General features: G+C 40.5%; 2 protein-coding genes across 2 annotated transcripts; one reads left to right on the top strand and one right to left on the bottom strand.

The window, feature by feature from the left end:
- Nucleotides 1-2,250: 2,250 nt before the first annotated feature.
- LOC137278526 (scavenger receptor class F member 2-like) lies at nucleotides 2,251-9,647 on the top strand. Its single transcript, XM_067810911.1, has 5 exons — nucleotides 2,251-2,331; nucleotides 5,833-5,975; nucleotides 6,565-6,825; nucleotides 8,379-8,462; nucleotides 8,913-9,647. Exons 2-5 carry the CDS (start codon nucleotides 5,906-5,908, stop codon nucleotides 9,299-9,301), a joined length of 804 nt encoding a protein of 267 aa, XP_067667012.1. The 5' UTR covers nucleotides 2,251-2,331; nucleotides 5,833-5,905; the 3' UTR covers nucleotides 9,302-9,647.
- Nucleotides 9,648-11,396: 1,749 nt separating this feature from the next.
- Nucleotides 11,397-22,172, bottom strand: LOC137278525 (uridylate-specific endoribonuclease B-like). Its single transcript, XM_067810910.1, has 7 exons — nucleotides 22,076-22,172; nucleotides 17,190-17,324; nucleotides 16,258-16,443; nucleotides 15,635-15,761; nucleotides 14,636-14,835; nucleotides 13,100-13,326; nucleotides 11,397-11,933 (listed from the first exon to the last, which is right to left on the bottom strand). Exons 1-7 carry the CDS (start codon nucleotides 22,131-22,133, stop codon nucleotides 11,703-11,705), a joined length of 1,164 nt encoding a protein of 387 aa, XP_067667011.1. The 5' UTR covers nucleotides 22,134-22,172; the 3' UTR covers nucleotides 11,397-11,702.
- Nucleotides 22,173-23,870: the final 1,698 nt, after the last annotated feature.

Below are 23,870 nucleotides of genomic sequence, written 5' to 3'. Positions count from 1 at the left end.
GGCCCGTGCTTGCATGTATGAGTGCTGCCCACTGGCGCTTGCCATTTTGTGACCAAAGGGGTCCCAGGTTGCCCGCGAACAAGTACTACACTGACCACGTGAGAGTCGTGCACGTGCACTAGCCTCCATCTGCTCAACGTGTCACAAACCAAATGGGCATGCACATTGCCGTGCACCACCTACGCATTCTCTGTTCCGGTCCAACTTATCCTTGTATGCCAGTAGTTCACCGTTGGTTTACCACAGTCGTTGACCTGACTGATGTGAAACGTGAAAGTTCAAGAACAATATTATATCCTGACAATGCACTCCTAGTAAACATATATACTTTACCAACAAGAAATAAGGTTTAGGCACAGGTGCACCACTTATTGTCGGCAAGGCCCTAAAAGCAGTTAAATATGATATTATAATATTATATAATGGGAATGATCAATGTACAATGCTGTTTTGGTAGTGTGTGTGTGTGTGTGTGTGTGTGTGTGTGTGTGTGTGTGTGTGTAAACCGTGTTGATGTACAGAATATGGAAATGTTCTGCAATGTGCACAAATGTGTTCGTGTCATACATGTGCAAAAATTAAACAGATATTATATATTATATTTACAATTGGCATATGGAGTTATTAGACCGTGGCTTACATTTTGGAGACGATGATATTATGCCAGCTGCTGAATCTGTCTGTCAATTGTATATCTTTGTGTACAAACCAAAATATGTTTTTGTTCAAGAACCATTTAGATAACCAGTGCGCGATGTAACGTGACAATGCGAGTGAGTGAGTACAGTTGTACGCCGCACTCAGCAATATTCCAGCTGTATGGCGACCGTCTGTAAATAATTGAGTCTTGATAGACAACCTACTGATCAACGCATGCATATCGATCAAAGCATGTGGGATACGATGTCATGTGTCAACCCAGTCAGCGAGCTTGACCACATGATCCCGTTAATCGGCAAGCATGGTCTACGGAAGATCAGTTCTTACCCGGATCTTCACGGGTTGATGTGCCAGAGGTTAAATTAACCACATTATTTTATATGTTATAATGACCACCGGTATTAACATTGTCGCAATAATGAGACTATTTTACAATCAGGTGAGTTAAATGTTGTAAGTCAACATGTATGTTGTATGTAGATGCTGTCCCTTAATGATTCTCGGAGACCTTTTAGGAGTCAAATGTCAAATAAACATGAAAGATGTATTCGGCTTATTAAAAATATGTCCCTGTTGGGGTAATTATTTTCGTACAAACAAATTCTTCAGTATCAAGTTTGGAGTTAAAATTATGATGCTGACTTCACAAAATCCCTGGCTTACGTTATCCGATCTTTCAGAGATACAGTCAGTGATGACGATGAGTGTAATACTGATGTTGAAATACTCTGCTCTGACACCTGCCCAGAGCTGTATATATGTGTATGTATCTGTATATGTGTAGGTATGTTCTACGGTTTGTGTACCATTTCTGTAGACTGAAGTTTGCAAGACAGCATGTTCGAAAGTGGCTAAAATATTATCTCAAAACACAATTCCTATTTATTGATTTGACGTCACCTCGTTAATAAATTATGAGTATTCGCTTCCGTCTGGACATAACATAAAACATTGTGATTTGAAAGTGTGTGTTTGTGTGTGTGTTTGTGAGTGTGTGTGTGTGTGTGTGTGTGTGTGTGAGAGAGAGAGAGAGAGAGAGAGAGAGAGAGAGAGAGTGAGTGTGTGTGTGTTTGTGTAATTTCATGGTATATAAATTGATCCATCAAGGATCCTTAGGTTAAAACCCCGAATATGACAAAAACATAATATATATTTTCTTGAAGCAAACCTTCAATGTTTGTACATTAAAATCAGTTGTTCAGAAGCACATGTCGATCCATTGACAACTGTGGCTTATAGAGGAAGAAAGAATTTATCTAAGTTGCATTATATTGTTTAGAGCGAACCTTAACAAGATGCTTCATATTCAAATTTACTAGTCTTGCATATTGTACTAGTAATTTGGAATGGAAAACTCCCCTGTCTCACACACAGTGTGAAACGGTCATATATAATTTCTATATATTATCCAAACACGTAAGAATACCTTTGCTAAGAAACGATCACCACGATTATCGGAAATCGATTAACCCCTCAAAGCAAACGTTGATGATGACGTGCATATACATCCAAGCTATTCTTTCCACTGAACGACCGTGTTGTGTTCCAACACACACAGGACGTACACGCGCCGATTTGCTGACACATGCATATGATGCATTTTTAACGAAGTGTCATTAACAGTCAAGCCTGAACCGATGTCTGTGTGGAGTGTCACAACTCCAAAGACAGGTAAGTACAAACTACGCCACAATTTCTGTGTTGAAAGATGATTGTAATTACGGTAAATACATGTTGTCAGCATCTGTAAGTAGTACCGCGTTATTCTCTTATCTCAGCATCTGTATGTAGTATCGCGTTGGCCTCTTATCTCAGCATCTGAATGTAGTATCGCGTTACCCTCTTACCTCAGCATCTGTATGTAGTATCGCGTTATCCTCTTAACCTCAGGAGTGTCTACTTTGTTGCAGTGACCATGGGAATTGTCATACATAATTTGTAACTCAGGATCTCAGTGTATGAGTCCCATTATGGCAATATATGTGTCATCGGTGGATATGTGTCATCGGTTGGGCTTGATCGATGCTCTCATATGTTTGTGATATATACATATACGTAGTTGGTCAGCATTGAACTACACGTTAAAGGTAATTGAACAACGCCACACAGTAGTTCAAACATATTTATTGTCTTAAGACGAACAAGTGCCGAACTCAATCTACGATTAGATGGTGCGTCGTATTTACGTACTAACTAATAATAATAATAAATGCATACTTGTAATGCGCCTGTTCCACACGCTAAGGCATGCTCAAAGCGCTACAAAATATATACAATGGAATATTTACAGCTGAAATAATTAGTAGTATGCTGTGAAAAAGTGAGTTTTAAGTCTGGACTTAAAAATGTCAATTGTGTTCGAGCTTTTAGTGGCCCAAGGGAGAGAGTTTCAAAGCACAGCTGCAGAGTACGAGAATGGCCGATAGCCAAAGGATTTCAGTTTGTAGGGTGGGATGACCAGTAGATCTTGAGTGTTTGAGCGCAAGTTGCGTGCGAGGACATACGGATGTAGCAGTTCAGACAGGTAGGAGGGAGCCAATCCATGGAGGCACTTGCATGTCAAACAGAGGATCTTGAAGTCAATTCTGGCCTTAACTGGTAGCCAATGCAAATCTTTCAGCACAGGTGTTATACGGGAACGTTTAGAAGTCTTGCTGATGATGCGGGCAGAAGTATTTTGTATCTTTTGAAGTTTCTCGAGGAGTGTAGAACTGAGGCCTGAAAGGATGCTATTGCAGTAATCAAGCCTTGACGTAACAAGAGCTCGAACAAGGGCTTCAGTTGCAGCAGTTGTTAGGTATTGCCGGATGTTACCAATGGATTTCTGGTGAAAGTAGCAGATCCTGCTCAAATGATTAATATGAGAATCCAGAGTCAAAGAAGAGTCAATGTAAATACCCAAGTCCTTAACACCATCAGAGAACTTGATGTCTGCATCTGCAACCTTAAGGAAATCGGTTTTGGCTTTGTTGAGTTGTTGCTTTGTACCAACGAGAACTGCTTCTGTGTTAGTGTCATTGAGTTTAAGCATATTTGTAGTCATCCAGCACTTGATGTCCTGTGTACATTTAGCTAAGCAGTGAAGAGATGTGGAGAGATCTGACAGATGGAAGGCTTTCAGGAGCTGAGTGTCATCAGCATAGGTGTGGTGAGAAACTGTGTGGCTTTTAGTAATCATTCCGACATATCCAGTATACAATACAAACAGGACCGGACCAAGGACTGACCCCTGTGGCACACCAAATGTGATTGCAGCGCCTTTAGATCTCCCACTACCAATGGCAACAGATTGCTGTCGGTCGGACAGATAAGATGATACCCATTGAAGGGCATGGCCTTCAAGTCCGTACTGTTTTTTAAGCCTAGACAGGATATTATGGTGGCCAATTGTGTCGAAGGCCGCAGACAGGTCCAACAACATTAGAACAGCAATCCTACCGTCATCGACAGCACAACGGAGCTCATTTGTCACCTGCAGTAGTGCAGTCTCTGTACTATAGTATTGCCGATACGCCGATTGGAATTCATCCAACAGGAGATGTTTGGAGAGATGGTCTTTAAGCCACACTTGTACAGCCTTCTCGATTATCTTGGAAACGAAGGATAAATTTGAGACAGGTCGAAAGTTCTGAATATTCTGAGGGTCAAGATCTGTTTTTCTTCAGCAAAGGTTTTACTACAGCATGTTTAAATCTGTTAGGAAATACACTGCTCACCAAACTTGAGTTGACAATTTTGGTAATGCTTGACAGAAGCAGGTCAAGATACTGACGCAGAAGTTTCGTTAGTATGGGGTCAGAGTCGCAGGTGGTTTGCTTTGAAGAGCGGATAATTGATTCAATGTCCTTTCGACTGAAAGGTGCAAACTGCATTAATGGATCACCTGTGAAGTGAGGTTCACCGAAACACCTATCAACTAGTGAGCTCATGTTTATGTTTGACTCATGAGGCATCTGAAGTGTTTTATTTTTTTCTGGGGACATCGGGTGCATTTGAAACTCACCTTTCCTGATCGTTGCAGTTGTCTTTGTAGAAATTTGGGGCCATTGGTTTGAATCCGAGGTTTTATTTTTCACAGACTAACCTTCGCTAGAAAAATTCTTAAAGGTTTTTAGTGTAAGTTAGTCTTCGCCCCGTATCAGCATGTACCTCCATTCGTAATCATAACTGAAAAACAATTTACCGCCAGCCCGAGTACCTTAATTTATGTAGCTTGTTACCTTTTTAGTACAGCACACATTGAGAATTGAGATCCCGACAGGTTGCGCTTTCTCAAAACTCGCTCATCCACTCAGTATCTTCTTTATTTCTTCAATCTTCGTGAAATATTTATCTGCCATCGATCGTGGATGACGTGTCGAGGTGGTAGTCAAGGATGATTCTTTTATGGCGGCCATTATAAACTATATTCAACACCATCCAGACACAACATCCCCATGGGACTGACATCCTACTAACCGATAGATAGATACGATAGCTGATATATGAGTCTTAATTTGCGACACCGTGGGAAATAAACGCCGGCCCGGAGTAATTTGCGACAGCGTACGAAATAAACGCCGTCCCGGAGGACCAGCGCCGGTTGTTATTGTATCGGGCCGGCAGGTTCAAATATTGCAGGCCTTTGTGGCATTCAGTAAGCTATCTCTCAGCTTGTTTTTTGTCAACTGAAATCTTTCCCATAAGCGTTTCCTTGAAGTTATGATAACTTACAGTTCCACTGGTATTTCAACGCTTTGTGCATAGGATTATCAGTACCAGTCTTCAACGCTGCCTCAAACGCTTGTTACATTGGAATTCGTATGTATTCACATCCTTATTTGAGTCATTGTAACCCCAGGGGGTGAGGTAGAAGAAAGTTTAAAGCTTCCATTTTCACGCTGAAAACCAGGGTCCGATACCCCACATGGGTGCAATGTGTGAAGCCCATTTCTGGTGTCCCCAGATATTGCTGCCAATGCTGGAATATTGCCAAAAGCGGCGTAAGGCCATATTCACTCACTTACTCACACTCGCTCAGTATAACAACAAAATGTTCACAGGTTTGGAGTATCAAAGTATTCCAAGGCAGCTGCATGCCCATCTATGATTTCTTTCTACAAATGGTAATTTTGACAGTAACGCAAACGGTTACTATGTTGTGTCATCTAAGCGTTCTCTTGGAAATTCAAGAAGCACCGCAAGCCTTTCCGATATGTGACTTGGGGATATTGACGAGCTGGAAGGAAAACAATACTCCCGAGAGATGTCAACCATTACATCGCTAGGGCTCGTGTTGCTAGTCGCATCCCAGGCAGTTGTCTCTCAATATACAGGTGAGTCTATAATGAATTATTAAATGTTTCCCAGTAGTTTCAGTACATGAAACCTTTACACAAGGAAACCTACTGAGTCAAACAGAACATATTCCCTGGTCCGTTAAATGAACATTGACTGTATTCAAACCCCATTACATTATATTCTAAAATGTTAAGGTGCACTGAAGTTTTACCTATCAAGTATTTATGTTTGTTTTATTTTGTCTCCTTGACATAAGTTCCTATTTTCGATGTGCAGTTGTTTCAAACTGAAATCCTTTCAAAACCAAAACGACATCGATCTTTTGTAGTTTGTGCCGACATCGTTTTTATCAGTAATTTTGTAGCACTTGTCCATCTCTAGTCATAGTTCAATATAAAAACTACCATTCGCTTTCCATAATCCGTAAATCAGTCACAGTTGGCCATCGAAAATGAATTACTAGTATTACAAATTGACTTCTCAATAACGACATGAACACTATTCATCACCTATAGAAAAACGTCGTTTAAATATCAGTTGATCTAATATCGGGGGAAATCAAATTCTGAAATCATGTAAAGTTCTATTGGAACTATATTGTGAAAAAGACTATCTCCGTTTCAGATTGTCAGATAAAGAACTGTCTTATATGTAGAGAGAGAATATGCACTGTTTGTGATTCCGGCCTGTACGGGAGAGATTGTTCTCTACCTTGTCCTGCGAACTGTGAGAAACGACTGGTGTGTCCGCATGGCTTCTGCAACGGAGGATGTCGAGACGGGTGGTATGGTTCGAGGTGCAACACCCGGTGTCCAGACGGTTGCCTTGTGTGTGATAAACACACTGGTCGTTGTACAAAACCTGACGCCCCGCCCACTCAAGAAGGTAAATCCTGTCATAGGATATATATTGATCAATCTTAATTTTGATTACTCTTTTATTAACAATCAGTTGACTAGTTTTACCTTTTGCACCTTTTCTTGTCCAAATCTATAATTGGTTTAATCAGAGAACATGTTTGATTGAACATATGAGGGAGGACTGTTTTAGTAGACAGACAATATCGGTATTTAAACAGGAACTTACATTTCTTGTAGTGATCCAATATCTGTGGTGTTGGTACATACTTACTCTACCGTAAATGTTAGCATTCCCTTTTCATACACACCTATTTAATCTTAGGAATCTGGCGAATTCCATATTGCATATTTTCATACTGCAAGGCTGTCGGATGTGTACGTGTGTGATTTCTGGAGATTATCAAATGGACGTTCCACTGTATAAAATAGTATTCTGTTTTGGTTCTTTCGTAAGCACTTGACTGATGACGTCATGCGAAGGAATGCGTATATTATAGATTGTTCACTGGTCACGAGGGGGGCATGAGTCGATGTACCCGAAGGGTAGAGGGAACATAAACAAACATCTAGGATACATCAACCCATGGGCCCCGAGGGACCAGTGAACAACGTATTTATCTTGCCGTACACCTCAATATTAAGTTGGAACTGTTTGAAGCATGGGTATCGGATCGTATACTTCAGCCAACTTGTGTGAATCAAACGGTTCGAATTTTGCGTGTTGCTGTTTTTCCCGCATACATTGTCTTAGTAAAGTCGCCGCGGTGTAATTCCCTTTCTTAATATTCACAGGGACTACATTTGAACGTTTTGTCAAAATTTGTTTAATGGAATTTAAGGCAAATCTAGACATCCCTAGATTTTGCAAACGACACAAGAAAAACAGATTTACAGTTACCTCCCTTCCATCGATTTGCATTCACAAAACATCGGTAAGCATCATGCGGGATTCAGTGTTAATCGAGGCAAAGAATTACTACCACGAAGTACCGAAGGGGTTGCCATTGACAGTGTTTATTTGGACCATTAGGAGAGTGTCTTGAACAATATATTTTCGTTCAATAAATCATGTCCAAATGAACTAGTGTGACGTTCTTTATACATATTTACATATTTATAATTTATGTATTTAATATAGGTGATTTTCTGAAGTAGAGTGACTGATATCTTAAAATGTTACGCTCAAAAGATGTTTCTGGATATCAGTAAAACAATTGTCACCACATTGTACACAATCCCATCAGAAAATGAATCAGAATCTTTCAGCTTCAAATCAACATATGTGGCAATATGTGGGAAAGAACGGCTGATATCCAAATATCAGGAGCTGACTGATATCATTAAAAAGTGAACACTTGTGCTTCGTCATATCCTTATTTGCTTTCATTATATCATGAATTGAATTGCAGATATTTTTAACTGTTCCATTTCGTGACATCCTGACTTCATTTCTCGACACTTGAAAAGGATTTCAAGATCGCGTCAGTTCAGTGCAAGATATCCTTAAAGCAAGTGAAATATCAGTAATTTCATTTCAATGTGAGACCGACTTGTCATACCCGCGTTATTTCTTTGCAGTTTGCCCAGCCAACTGTTACTGTGTGGGTGCAACTTGTATTCAGTGCAGAACTGGCTTTACAGGACACAACTGTCAACACCAAGGTAGAATTTGATCACCTTAAATTACTTACTTTTTCCGTAGTAATATGTGCATTTATATTGCATCAAACGTCATTCGCGATGCGAATACTCATAGCGCTAACATTCAAGACATTTATATTATTTCCCCGGATAATCCAAGCTGCCTGTTAGGCGCAAGAATGACTTACCGCACCGGGTATCCATTTTCTGCTGTGTGAACAGAGGCAGTTTTTAAATAACTCACTTGTCTAAGATGAGACTACATGTATTACACGTGCTTGGTTGTAGAACAGGACTGAAGTCTTAGAAACTCTCAAGAGTCAAGTTGCCAAACAGGATCACTGTCCGAGCTCAACGTTGCTCAAGTTCAACTGCTTTCTGACCTGAGCTCCATGTACAGTCCCACACCACAACCTTTCTCGGGATTTTGTTATATCAACAAGCTTTAATGTATTTCAACTGGTATTTCAGAATCTCCCAAGGAAAACAAACCATCGTCTGGCTATGACGTGCTGACAGCAGTTCTCACTGGGGTAGGTTTGTTGTTGGGAGTGACCATGTTGACGCTGTGTGTTGCCTGCTATATTTGTCAGTCACAGAAGCGATCGAGACGAGCAAGCGTCGGCGTGGGGGATGGAGGAGATGTTGTCCCAGCATACGCGCCATACACAGTAAGACAGTCACCTGTCCAAGAACTGAGATGTGACAACTCACCGAATAGAACACTATTTCTGCCAGCTTTTAGCGTGGCCGCTCTTCCGCCATCGTATGACTCACTTTTCTGTGAGCCATCACGTGACACGAGGGAGTCGCAGCCCACCTGTAAGCCACCCTCTTATGAGGCAATTCACCACGTGTGACGTCAATATTCATGGTCGGTACAATTACCGGATTACAGTTTCATATTCAAATGAACATTCGTGCAATATGATATTGATATCTTCAATACTTACAAGCTGCTGACCTATAGTTGGTATACCTGTGAAATAATGGTGTAGACAATATTTTGAGTTGTTGATACATATTGATTTATCATCTAAAAACTGCTAAGGACATCATACAGACGACGTGAATTCGTTACCTTTAAATGTGGGGACACCACGGAGACACAAATTGAGGCAGGTGTATCGCCTAACCAGTAACTTAGGCATTGAAACAACACATGCCCTTCGTCTGGATCCACCTGAATAAACTAACACCTACACATTGCGCGTTGCCGTACTACACTTTGTCTTTTGCCTACTACACTTTGCCTGTTGCCTACTACACTTTACCTGTTGCCTACTACACTTCTCTAACGTTATTTTGTATCAAATTATTTTCCTCCTTGATAATACCTCTTCAGGAACTTACAGACAGTAAACCTATTGTGCATTTCAAACTTAATAGGAGCTTTTTATGATAGGCTGCAAGATCTTTCCCGGTAGGTGATATGACACTCTGAGCAGACGTTATACTACGTATTTGAGAGTTATTCCCCTTTTGTTTACTAAATAAATTTAATGCAACAGGCTTTAAGTCAAATTTGTACCCCCTAAAATTTGATACTTTATAACTATTGCCAAGATGAAACAAACTTTCATTTAAAAGAACCAGCTGCTGCTGGCATGAATCAAAGTGGCCATTTTGTGAAGTTTATATGGCACTTGAGTGTAGTAATTCACCAAAAGACCATATATGACTTCTCTCACTGGCCAAGCTTTGGTTTGGTTGGTTTGTTGTTCTGATTTTAGCACCACTTACGGGTGTGTGACGGTGGTTTGCTAACAGCTGTCTGGTCCAGATAACCCAGCGACTGATTCATGCGCATTAATCTAGAGCGCTAATCATGATTTCATTTCTTATGTGCCATTATTACTGAATGGTTGAAAAATTTGTTTGAACATCACTTTGTCAGTACCCAAGCAAATTCAAAGCACACTATACCTAGGGATTTGAAGCACAGTAGACCCACTGATTTTAATTTAATTCCAAATATCTTTTTCCAAAGTAATTTTATTCCAGAGTGAAGAATGCACACTGTTCACCCATTTTGTTTATTGTTAGGGCATGTACAAGGGAAAAGGAACACAACTCCTTCTGACTTTCTATTACTCAGTCTTATTCTCCATGAAAACATATACAAACGGTCCTGCTCGAATTCAGCTTATTTGTCACAAGTCAAAAGGCGACAATAATATGATCTTTGACTTCGTATAATTCATGCACATGAATCCACTCAAATACTGCATGAACGCTGTATAAACTATTCTTAGAAAGAAAGAGAAAACGATGAAGTCAATGATCGCTATTTGGAGATAAAATGTCCGTGTTCGCTAACATGTATTCTGTAAGTAAAATGGGTTGTAGGCGAAATGGGATGTAAGCGAAATGGGACTGAACCGTCTGTGCCAGTGTTTTCATGCACCATTACATGCAGTTGACATCTTATAAGAACATCTGGGACCTGCCATTGGCTGCTTGTATGTCAATACACCCGGAGATGAAGATATTGATATAAGCTCTGGTTTGTCTGACCTATATTTACTTGTATTAAGACCTTAAAGATATATACATTGGTGTTTGATGGTGCATCAACTAAACATAACAACCAGTCTTGTCTGTCCTCAAAAACATCAGTTTTTTATGACAAGTTAATTAAAAACGGATGTGAAAATTCTGTAAATGGAAAATTAAAAATTAATGCTGACACCAGGCATACGAAACTGACATTATATGTTAATTCAGTGGTGATGTATAGTGGACTCATCCGACTCATCCGACACTCACTCGGACCGGGGCAAAATGTCGGATTCTACAGCATGTCCGATAATTCCACGTCTCCATGCTTGAATACTTCTCAAACAGTAACATACACTGGAAGTGACTTATATCATGAAAGTATAGTGATTATTAATACCTTTTTTCTTGGTAAATAAAGTAAGGTAAAAAAAACCCCAAAAACCCAACAAATTCTGTGTTTACATGCACAGTACATGAATATGATTTATTATCTTCAGTACAACACATGTACACGTATTACTAACACAATCATATTCACACTGTCATGAAAACGTTCTTCATTGCTGACTGGCGTTTCTTCATTTTCGACTCCAGTGCAGTTGTATTTTGAGTCTTGGTCCAAGCACGTTTTCGGCCATTTTTCTGCCTTGTATTGTTTGTCAATTACAAAAACTAAAATACATTTCACGTGCATGTTAAATGCAAAGTATATTATTAATATGCAACTATAGCTTAAAACAAGGATACAAAATCGAGCAATCACAGTCTAATGAAGGCAGTACCTACTTGGAGTCCTGACACATTGGCATTGTCATAGGTCTGGATTGTTATGTTATGTCCCTGAAAGTTGAACTTACAGGCACCCCCAGGACGCAAAAGAAAGCACAAGGTGTAGACGGCAATATCGAATTCGGGTGACACGCCTACAAACATATTGCCGACCTTCTTCCGTCTTCCTTTCCACGAAAACCGGGCCGACAGGATATACGGCTGAAACAGACACTATGTGTTTCACTCGTGTGTCACAATCAAATTATTCACATTATGTTAACTGAAGCCCTCAGTGGCATGGTGTGTAAACTGCTGTCTTCGTACGTCAGAGTATATTCAAACCCAACAGACAGAATATCTCTATCTGAAGATCCTCTGCGCTGGTAAACTCTGTACGTCAAAGTATATATAACATTATTCAAACTTGACAGACAGAACATCTCTGTCTGAAGATCCTCTGTGCTGGTGAATGCAAGGTTCTTATACATCCGCGGACATGTGTACCATCAGAGACGTTATGCAATGATTAAATTAACACTCGTTCACTGATTGCAATCTGCATGGAAATAAGATAAGGACGTATAGCACACACACACACACACACACACACACACACACACACACACACACACACAGAGAGAGAGAGAGAGAGAGAGAGAGAAAGAAAGAGAGAGACAGAGAGAGAGAGAGTAGCAGTGCTTCTCTTGTCAGCGGCTGCTGTCTATGTTCTTCAGATGGTAGTGGCAGGTCTTTACTAGATCGGTGTTGTGTACCGACTATATGAGTGACCAATCATTTTTACATCGTAATGACCACGGGCCCAATGAACTACATGTCATCCACATATATATTTATTTACAAAACGGTTTGCAAGCAATACTGAGGCTTTGACTGCTTTATGTAACATGTAATATAATGATATTTATAAGGCGCCTTTTCCATGTTAGAGAATCAGTTCCACAAGCACAATCTGGTCATTATTAATTCGAATGATTCAAGTTGCCTATTAGGCGCCAGTGGGTTAATAGTCTCTTCAATAGGTTAATCGTTTGACGCCCTTAGAAGTAGAGATGCTTTAACCCTACTCGACGTAAAGGAATCATTTGTCAGTTAGAACCTTCACATCTATGGATAAAAAAGGCCAAATTCGGTAATAATTATTTCTCAAAAACAATTCAGGTCTTTCGAAGCCACACGCATGCCACCACCTGAAACAAATGTAATTTCTTGACGTATTCGAATAATTAGTTTAACAAAAAGGCTAATGATTAATCTAATTAACTGGCAAAAAAATATGAATTAATCATTGAGTGACGAAACCCAATCAGCTTGCAGTGAAACAGATATTTATATCTGCGACTCTAGCTTCTAGTATCCCAATTTACCTCCAACTTGGCGTTGTATCCTTCATAGTTTAAGCGACCCTGCTTTTCTTCCATGTACAACTGTATCCAGTTATGAAAGCCCGTCACTCTGTTTCCATCTAGCTCCCCAACCATCACGTGCTCAAACCCACAGCTGCTCACCACACCATGTGACCTTCGACGGTAAAGATCAAACCAAAGTGTTTTCAACAGGTTTTTTAAGCTGTTGTTCGTGTTTGTAATCACTCCTGAAACCCACCGTGTAAAAAGTTTAATTGTTTTTAATTTTCAAATATTAGTCATGTATACACATGCACAAAAGTTAAGCGCCACTATTTTCATAGTGTCTTGATTTCACCACTGAAGATCAGAAATACAAACTATAAATATTTATGACTGAATTAGCCTTCCATAGATTCTTGAACCTAAGATTGTCAAGATATGGCATGGAAAACGTTCTGCACGTGCAACTCCATTTCCCTACCATCTGAATCTTGAAAATCAAGTTTCACCCACTTGGTTTCACCGGTCTGTTGTGAGATTCTCCTTTCACGTTAAAGAAAATCTGTCATGGTGAGGAGAAAGTTAACTACGGCTGAGAGATGGCATGTGATGGGCATGGAAAATGCTGACCTGTCATGCAGGGCCATTGCAAGGCAAATGGGTCGTCATCACAGCGTCATCACCCGTTCAGTTGCCAAACATAATCAAACCAATGATGCCAATAACAATCATAGATCTCGTTATGCTAGTTTCCACTGAGTATCCAAAGTAGCAGATCACAAAAATAGTAGGCGGCGCTTAACCTTTGCGCACGTGTATATATGTGCATTGACGGTGCATAAATGTGGCAAACGATGTGAATACTTCGTAACTCCAGTCCCCGTTGCCTATTAACACAGTGTTTCTACTGTTGTGCCCCATCGTAATATCTTGAAAACACTTGTCTCTATCACAGTGCCCCTTTGTGATATCATGTTAGTAATACAACATTTTTGGATACCGGTTACATATTTGGATTTTGAATAAGGAGTCTTTTAGAGGTCGATATCAGCACGGGGGACGTTTATGGAACACGCACTTGCAACACAAATCCGTCTTGCTGAAATATACCTCACTGGCCGTCCAGGACAGATTATTCCCAGTGGACAAATGAATTCTGTTGATGAGCATCAAGGGGTCACGAATTACTAACCTGGTTAGTTGTATTTCATAATGACTAGCGGTCCATGCTGTGAAGAACTGGCCTACATAGTCTGGACAAACCGTTGCTATCTAGCGGAGCCATGCTGTGAAGAACTGGCCTACATCGTCTGGACAAACCGTTGCTATCTAGCGGAGCCATGCTGTGATGAACTGGCCTACATAGTCTGGACAAACCGTTTCAATTTAGTTGGACCATACTGTCAAGAACTGGCCTACATAGTCTGGACAAGCCGTTGCAGTCTAGCTGGACCATGCTGTCAAGAACTGGCCTACATAGTCTGGACAAGCCGTTGCAGTCTAGCTGGACCATGCTGGCTCTGGATAACGTGAACAACAATCACGGACACTCACCCCGTTGTGCTAGATAGTGTCGAAGTACGGCCATTGTGTCCGTAGCTACAATGTAATCCAGGAAAGTGTCGGTTTCATGTCTTTGGCTCGCCGTCAGAGTCTCTTTTACCCGCACATTGGGATTGTAATTGTCAAGGAGATTGATAAATAGTTTGTACGTGCTCGTGTTGAAGAATTCGTCACTGATATTGTTGAACAGACTGGAAATACAATAACCAGAGAGACATTAATTAACATACAAAAATATTTGTTTGAAAACAGTAGCTTCACCGCTACGACACCCACTCGTATAAACGCAATACCATGTAAACCTGTCTTATGTGTAGGATATAACACGACCCGTGGGTATTATTGAAAAGTAAGCCCACTTCCCATGGGAAATGTCCAGGGGCCGAAGAGAGCTTACTTTTCAATAATACCCACGTATCATTTTATATCCAGCTTATCAACCGACCGAAGATATAGTTTAGATATAATTAATATCAATATTTGGTATTCACTGATGAAAGCCACTAGGATGAGACTGGCAGTCGATGCCACGCCTTGCACACGTAATACATGCGCTCCGCACTAGCTACCCGTGCGCTACCAGCACTAAACGTCTTGTCAGGAACAGACCGTTCATACCGAGAAACAATCTCATTCTTTACAGTATTCCTACGTAGCCTAGTGGATAAAACCACGAAAGTGGTGCGCGAAAGGTTGCGGGTTCGAAACTGGGTGTTGGCACTACAGTTTAGAAATTGTCTGTGTCATATGTTATGATCATATTCAAAGATAACAAGAAAAAGTCGTGTCCGTCTTCAAAACAAGTAATAAGTTCGGGGCAGAGGGACGGTATTTAGATATTTAACCCGTGGAATTGTGTCAGATTTGAGTGATAGTTCGAAAAAAGTGTCGCCAGTAACAACAGAGTGACGTCAATGTCGATTGACATTGCTGTTAGTGCCGTCGACAAGGTACATTCTACATTTTGGCGTAATGTTGACGTGTACGAACGGATGCGCTGCTCTGTCGTGTCTGTCACCGGAAGTAGTGTGTCCCTGGTAGCGAAGGTTCAACTTGGAGAGGGGAAGGCGGTTCACATCTGCTGACCACAGGGCGTTAACTACTTCCGTCAGGGTAGCTGAAATACCATTACAGGTGAGACCAAACAAGTAAGATAATTAAATATGATTTAAACCTGTTGGAAGATATATCAAGACATTCAAGGTGATCGGGTTGCGTTAAAAGTGTTCGCCTGTCTCACCGAAGGCCTGGGTTCTATTCCCAACATGAATACAACTGATGAAGCCAGTTTTCTGTGGCCTGTGATTTTTAATGAAATATTGCAAAATGTCATGCAGCCATACGCGCGTACTCACTTCAAGTAACACACCATTGGTGTGACTTGAGTGAGATTGGTTTAACAACGCTTTCAAGAATTAATCCATTGACATAATGCGTTATAGAGTAAGTCAAAGTCATTTGTGATGTAAGTAGTGATATGATACAATCATTCTTAGCGTCAGCGTTTAACCCTTATCAAACTCAGATGCTTAATTAGGCCGAAAGGGTAGCCTTTTGGATTAGGTGTCACACAGTGGAATAAAATTGTAATCAGTGTCTCTCAGTGGACTTACAGTTTGAACTGATGGTGACAAGTGTTCTGTTGTTTAGTGTTGGTGCAGGCACAACTCCGCCTAAACACAGATCCACGTAGTCGTGACAACAGTCGCCATGCTGCTGACACTTGTCGTTACAGAAACACTGTCCGACTCTGCCTACCATACACTGACCAGAACACGACCCCAGGGTCCGAGATGTAGCTGCAACATTGAATATGTCTACAAAACACCAGCAACCCCAATTCAACCATAGATCCATGTAGGAATACCTAGTCGAACCAATGAGGTTAACCACAAAGTGAACACTAATCCAGCTGTATGCCTGTAAACAACTGTATGAATGTTACTAGACTGAACAAGAAGAAACAGTCTATAAATGTGTCACGTGCTTCAATTCAAATCATTAGAAAAGACATTTTCCTGACACATTTTTACAGGAATTGATCAGATTTGGACCATATGGCCTATGAGACAAGCTAGAATGGTTGCATAAATGCATTGGCAATGAAATCCCAAGCACATTTTCACACACGCAAGCCCAGACATATACACAAAAAAACAACCCACGCATACATACACAGACACATTCATTCATGCATTCATGTTTGACATTAAAAAACATCAGATATATAAGTAGCAAATTTAGACTTGTTGATGAGCAATGCTGACATTATTGTTGAAGTAGATTAAACTATTGTACGATAACAATTTTGATTATTAGATTGACCAGTGAAACATTCCATCTCCCTTGACACATTCCATTTCTTAGATCGATGCTCATGATTTCAACCATTCTGTTGTCTTCTCCATTCTTTACATGATATATTCTTCACATCGTGAATATTGGCGTTCAAGCTCCATCAATGTTAGATCTTCAGATACGAAGGATACTGATCGTCGAGATATGGTGATGATACGGCCACTGTTGTTGAAATAAGATAACTCACCTTTCCTTTGCCAAATCTTAATAGTACAGACATCTTGGTAGTCCTGACAGCAGTCTCCATGGCGACGACAATGAGTGTTGCAGAAGCAGTTTCCGATCCTGCCAGCGTTACAACGACCTTTACAGGATTCAGCAGCTGGAATGGTAGCATACGAATAGGTGGTGTAGCTAAACCATAACAGACAACACAGTTGACTGAGGTATGTTAAATGAAATACCTGCACCACTCATTGTAATTTCAACAATGACACATGAATCCATGTAACGTTGAAACACTGAGCCTGTGTGTTCACGGAATTTGACACCGCTTTCATAATATACCGAAAAGATGAGAAATATCAGTTTAAAAGGTGTCGTGGGTTTGGGGCTAGCATATATCCCGGCACCCCATGCTTGTTGTAAAGGGCGATCAAATGATTCGGGTTGAGAAACGTGGTGATGTGTTTGATTGCAGGCCATCGTAACCCATGGTACGCACCACAGGTGTGCCTCAAGTTTCACTTCCATAATTAGCAAGTCGCTGTTATGGAACTGGAGCAGTGCTGGGACACTATAAACATTACAGACACAATGAACACAGAATTACATGTGGTCGACTCTTTGGGTCCAAGAAGGGCGGAATCGGGAGAGTGAGTGAGTCTAGTTTTACGCCGCACTCAGCAATATTACATCTATATGGAGGCGATTTGTAAATAACTGAATCTGGACCGGACAATCTAGTGATCAACAGCATGAGCATCGATCTACGCAACCGATAACATGTGTCAACCAAGTCAGCCTGACCACCCAATCCCGATAGTCGCCTCTTATGACAAGCGTAGTCGCCTCTTATGGCAAGCATGGGTTGCTGAAGCCCTATTGTACCCCGGACCTTCACGGGTCGAATCAAAAGAGAGTTTCTCAAAATAAGGTTACCGTATCCTCTGTGAGACGTTCATAAAGAGTAATACATATTTTAGACGACTGAGTGATTTTAAGTAACCTGCTCAATCTTTTATCCATACCGTGACAAGAACAATAATATGATTTAACAACAAATAAAGTTATTACATAACATCTTCCTACAAGGGACAGTAAAACATCTAGGTTATCACAGATAGAAATTGAAAACTAGCATATAAGATTTTAACCATATGCATGTAAGCGTTAATACGTTTACTACAAACATGTAAACATTTAAACGTTTACTACAAAAATGACAATATTGTTTTGAAAGATGTTCAAATTAAAAACATTCAAGGCGATCGGTTTGTGGTATCAAAAGGGGTATAGGTCGCCAGCAGCTGACGGTAGATCACCATATTAGGGACCTTAGTGCCTTTGCTAGCCGCCAGGACCTAGCTGGATTTACATATTGTAAAGGAGAGTCACGAAAATGAAAAATAACTAATAAGATGACAATCACTCTCCCCCGCGTTCGCTCTCTCTCCCCGGCAAACTTTATAAAGTCAGTGCACGTCTTAATACTTTCGATTAGTGTTCCAGAATATTTAGCGTTAAGACAAAATATTATGGCAACTTCATTTTTTATTGTTTACACGAGAACAATTGATTTGTTTATGTTTTATGTTCGTTGAAATTTCCTTTAAAGATTTGTCAGACTGTTTTTCAAGTGAATTTGGTACAAAAGCTGTAATATGTAAATATTTCATATGTTTGCCTAAGAAAATCATATTTTACAACCGCGTACAACGAAAACTGCGACCTATTTCTTGTCCGTCTTGCATCGAAAATTTCCCAGGGATACATAAAATGAAATGATTTTGCTCAATGTTACGGACAATGCTAGAAAAAATATAAAGATCATAAATCACAGCTGACACGCTCTCTGACTGTATTATCAGGCAGTAACCTTGTTCGGAAAACATAACACTCTATGTATTCTTAAAGGAACAATATCCCATCCATCTCTAGCTGCTAAAGCAATGTGTTCCATGTCACATGTACAGTATGTCACGTGTATGCTTGACGTTTCTGGATGTCACATTTTGTGATTTTTTCAGAACTGATCGCGAAAGTTTGTTTCAGGTTATTCACTGGCGGATGTCGCGCTGGTTAGCAGAGATAGCACACGTGACATCTATGTTCATGATGACCAAGGTTCCGGAAAAAACAATGAGCAATTAATAAACCTATTGTCGGTTAATCCTCTGAACAAACGACGTGGTTTTTATTCAGGTACACTAGACTTTAAGACAGGACATGAGTGTATTTCGTCAGTGTCTGAAAGCCTTCACATACACACACTCTTGGAAAATACGCTGTGCAAGGTAACAACCAAGGTATTGTCAGTTAACCCTTTGACCAAAGCCTTTTTTAACTCAGCTGATAATTAAATAGCGAAATATACTGGCCAAAATAAGTTAGGGATACTGGTAATTTTAGGACTGATATTCCATCAGTGTGTCAATGAATAAATAGACCATTATACATTATCAAAATTTACATATACCCCTAACTATTTTCTTCCAGTATATATTAAGAAGGTTTAAACAGAGAAGGCAGCTTTATAGAATAGAAACACATAGGATCGAAATATCACTTTGTTTAGTATGTCCATTTTCATGGTCAGGGACATTTCCAAAATATAACGACATTCATGGACAGCTACTGTTAGGTTTATCGGCTTCTTCAGGTTGAAGAATTTAAATCAACACGCTCTCTTTGCAGTGGATAAATGCCTGTAATGAGTGTCACAATATGTAATTTGTCTCTACAGACAGTAGCCCGTTGAATACAGCATTGTGCTGGATGGGAACATCCCGATGTACTGATATAGTTCAAGATTACAAGGGACTGGCATCTGAAAGCTAGACCCTTGGGTAATACCCATTCATCTTCAGATACGCTTCGTTATTAAATTATTCATAACACAGACAGGGACTGACTGGTTGACTGCCACGATTGATAGTGCGAAGACATGGACGTGTTGGTAAATAAAACAGGGAAAAGAACAACAGAGGGATTTACGTTCGTTGAGCGATCTAATCCTGCGCCGTGCAATGGGCTCACGTCTATATCTAATTAAACGAATTTTGCCTTATCCTGAGTGTAAGAATGCTCTTCTGTCAGAATATGTTAAAAGTGTCGAAGTAAGGATGTGTCTGCTGTCATTTATACAGCTTTTGAGATAGCTGAACCAACGTACTAGTCGTATCATAGTTGAGAGCAGGAACATGCCGTTATCAACACCTTGTCACTGTGATAGCTGAACACGTGTCCCTGCCGTTATCAACACCTTGTCACTGTGATAGCTGAACACGTGTCCCTGCCGTTATCAACACCTTGTCTCTGTGATAGCTGAACACACATATCTGCCGTCATCTACCCCTTGTCACTCTCACAGCTGAACAGAGACACTTGCCATTGACGACACCTTGTCACTGTGATAGCTGAACACGTGTACCTGTCGTTATCAACACCTTGTCTCTGTGATAGCTGAACACGCTCTTGTCACTGACGACACCTTGGCACTAATAGCTGAACACATACACTTGTCACAGTTATAGATGAGCACACGTACGTGTCACTGACTACACCTTGTCTCTGTGATAGCTGAACACGCTCTTGTCACTGACTACACCTTGTCTCTGTGATAGCTGAACACACGTACTTGCTCTTATCCACACCGTGTCACTGTGAGAGTTGAACACGTCAACTTGTCGTTATCTACACTTGTTATCTTGTTATTGTGATAACTCTACACATGCATTAGTTATCTACACCTTGTCACTGTGATATCTAAACACCCGTACCCGCCGTTATCTACACCTTGTCACAGTGATATCTAAACACCCGTACCCGCTGTTATCTACACCTTGTCACAGTGATATCTAAACACCCGTACCCGCCGTTATCTACACCTTGTCACTGTGACAGCTGAACACGTATACTTGTCGTTTTCAACAGCTTCTCACTGATAGCTCAACACGTGTGCTTGTCGTTATCTACAGCTTTTCATAATCATGTCGTAATCTACATCTCGTTATCGTGATAGTTGAGCGCAGGTACATGCCGTTATCTACACCTTGTCACTGTGATATCTAAACACCCGTACCCGCCGTTACCTACACCTTGTCACAGTGATATCTAAACACCCGTACCCGCCGTTATCTACACCTTGTCACTGTGATATCTAAACACCCGTACCCGCCGTTATCTACACCTTGTCACTGTGATATCTAAACACCCGTACCCGCCGTTATCTACACCTTGTCACTGTGATATCTAAACACCCGTACCCGCCGTTACCTACACCTTGTCACTGTGATATCTAAACACCCGTACCCGCCGTTATCTACACCTTGTCACCGTGATATCTAAACACCCGTACCCGCCGTTATCTACACCTTGTCACTGTGATATCTAAACACCCGTACCCGCCGTTATCTACACCTTGTCACTGTGATATCTAAACACCCGTACCCGCCGTTATCTACACCTTGTCACTGTGACAGCTGAACACGTATACTTGTCGTTTTCAACAGCTTCTCACTGATAGCTCAACACGTGTGCTTGTCGTTATCTACAGCTTCTCATAATCATGTCGTAATCTACATCTTGTTATCGTGATAGTTGAGCGCAGGTACATGCCGTTATCTACACCTTCTCACTGTCATAACTGAACACACGTTATTGTTGACTACACCTTGTCACTGTGATAGCTGAACACATGTACTTATCGCTGAGTACACCTTGTCACAGTGATAACTGAACACATGTACTTGCAGTTATCTACACCTTGTCCTGGCCTGTGATAGCTGAACAAACGTTGTTAAATTTCCCGTGACTAACTATATTTGAATCACTTTGAATATGACTGTACATGGACATATGGCCACCACTACACACAAGGGACCTATAAGTCAATCTGTGTCATATACATACCGGCTAGTCCCAGCGAAACAGCGAGGAGACAGAAACAAAACACACACGGCAAGTCCATCCCACAGTCTGCAAACAGGGATCCTGACGTCTCGTTAACACACACGCCAGAAGTTACACAGATGGCGTTACGAGCGTATGCTGTCACGGGGATAGGTCGAGCACCTTCGTCAGAGTTGTTTTGAGGAAGTAGTGAAACTTAATGTCATCAGTGTTGTTATTCCCAAATCTAGGTGTGAGTGAATGTCCTGTATAAGTGTGATTATTTCCTGAAAATCCCCGATTGAGTGACTGTGAATGTGCTATAAGTGTGTTCATTCCTTGAAAAGTCCCATTTGAGTGAATGCGAATATCCTGTAAGTGCGTTCATTCCTTACAAATCCCGTTTGTGTGAAGGGACGTACAGTACTGTCTATTGTGTGTCATGCAGTGACTAACCTTCATGCGTAAAGGCAGTTTGTATATTATATCCGTTTATGATATATGAAGCAGTCGAAATACAATCGGGGAAATCTTTACATTGTAGTAACAACATATGTGTGACAGGAACTTGGTCATCTTATACTACCACCACTGACAGCTTAATTAACGTCGGACACCTACACTGTGCGGTTCAGTACGACAGTCACTCCTATCTCGACCGACCTCTCGTGGTTTTCAAAGTCAAGTAATGGACGAACATTTACTCAATTATCAAGTGTACTTTCTAAAACTAGACTAAGGATGCGAGAACAGTGATACACAATATAAATGAGAGCGTTCATTATTGATTTTATAAAAGTTAAACGTTATCGGTTATAACTCTGAATCAGTGATACTAATCTAGCCTATTTTGCCTTAGATCCATTGTGCATCCTTTCAAGTATAACACATGATTGTCCTCACATTCAGAGCGTCACAGAAAATAATCATGCTACCCCACCAAGTGGCAGCTAGGCTACAATATAACCAAGAGTGGTGCCAGAACTTTGGGCTGTGATCACAACTTGGGCCTGATTTTTATGTGGACGTCTGGTTATGAGTGATGTAATACAAATTTCTTTCTCTTCTATCAGAATCCACTCAGAGGACGATGTCTTAAGTGTATGCTTAATGAAACAGTGAGAGATGTAATATGTGTACCTTTCACGAAAAAGATACATTGATAAAAATCTACAGCTCCATCTTTGATATGTTTTCACTATCTTTGAATTCAGTTCTCACTAAAGGTTGCGATACACCTTCATGAAAAAGTATCATTTCACAATACGCTTTACCTCTAGATATCTAACTAAACGTGACATTGACAAGAACTAGGTGGCGACATGTTGTAGACAAACTAGTCTAAAGCTAAGTTTCTGAAAATAATTGTATAATTTTGAACAAGTAAACCCAGCGAAATTGAAAAACAGCTGCAGCTCTAGACTCAGAACTCGAAGACTAATAAATATTCACCGAAATAAACATATTTTCCAGAAAGAACAGTTAATGATAAAAATATAAATAAATATTAGGAAAAGGAGCCCTGAGTTTTTAAACTGTGGAAATGTAGACGTGTCATATAATGTAGACTTGCATGGGCTTCATATGTTTGTTTCAGGGTCTATAAGAGAGACAGACGAAATCAAGACTTTATTTAGGGCTGCAGTACAGAAGCCCCACAGACAAAAGCCTCATAGCAAAAAAATCATGACCCAGATTAAACTTTCCCTCGTCTATAACGTTACTCACTGACTATCCACATTAGGCTGCATAAAAAAGTAAATATTTCTCGGGCACATATACATTTTTTCAAGAGAGACGAGTAGGATTTTCTTAT

This window comes from Haliotis asinina, chromosome 3 (assembly GCF_037392515.1).
Source record: "Haliotis asinina isolate JCU_RB_2024 chromosome 3, JCU_Hal_asi_v2, whole genome shotgun sequence".
Taxonomy (NCBI): Eukaryota; Metazoa; Mollusca; class Gastropoda; order Lepetellida; family Haliotidae; genus Haliotis; species Haliotis asinina.
Note: the sequence above shows the minus strand (reverse complement) of the source record. Positions and strands in the feature narration are given on the sequence as shown.

Excerpts from the sequence above, each read along its gene's own strand:
- LOC137278526 (XM_067810911.1), top strand. The coding sequence starts at position 5,906 with ATGTCAACCATTACATCGCTAGGGCTCGTGTTGCTAGTCGCATCCCAG. Across the intron at positions 6,826-8,378 it reads CGCCCCGCCCACTCAAGAAG|TTTGCCCAGCCAACTGTTAC; the intron begins GTAAATCCTGTC and ends ATTTCTTTGCAG. Across the intron at positions 8,463-8,912 it reads ACACAACTGTCAACACCAAG|AATCTCCCAAGGAAAACAAA; the intron begins GTAGAATTTGAT and ends CTGGTATTTCAG.
- LOC137278525 (XM_067810910.1), bottom strand. The coding sequence starts at position 22,133 with ATGGACTTGCCGTGTGTGTTTTGTTTCTGTCTCCTCGCTGTTTCGCTG. Across the intron at positions 15,762-16,257 it reads TGTCACCATCAGTTCAAACT|CTACCCTGACGGAAGTAGTT; the intron begins GTAAGTCCACTG and ends ATGGTATTTCAG. Across the intron at positions 13,327-14,635 it reads ACACTATCTAGCACAACGGG|GAGTGATTACAAACACGAAC; the intron begins GTGAGTGTCCGT and ends GGTGGGTTTCAG.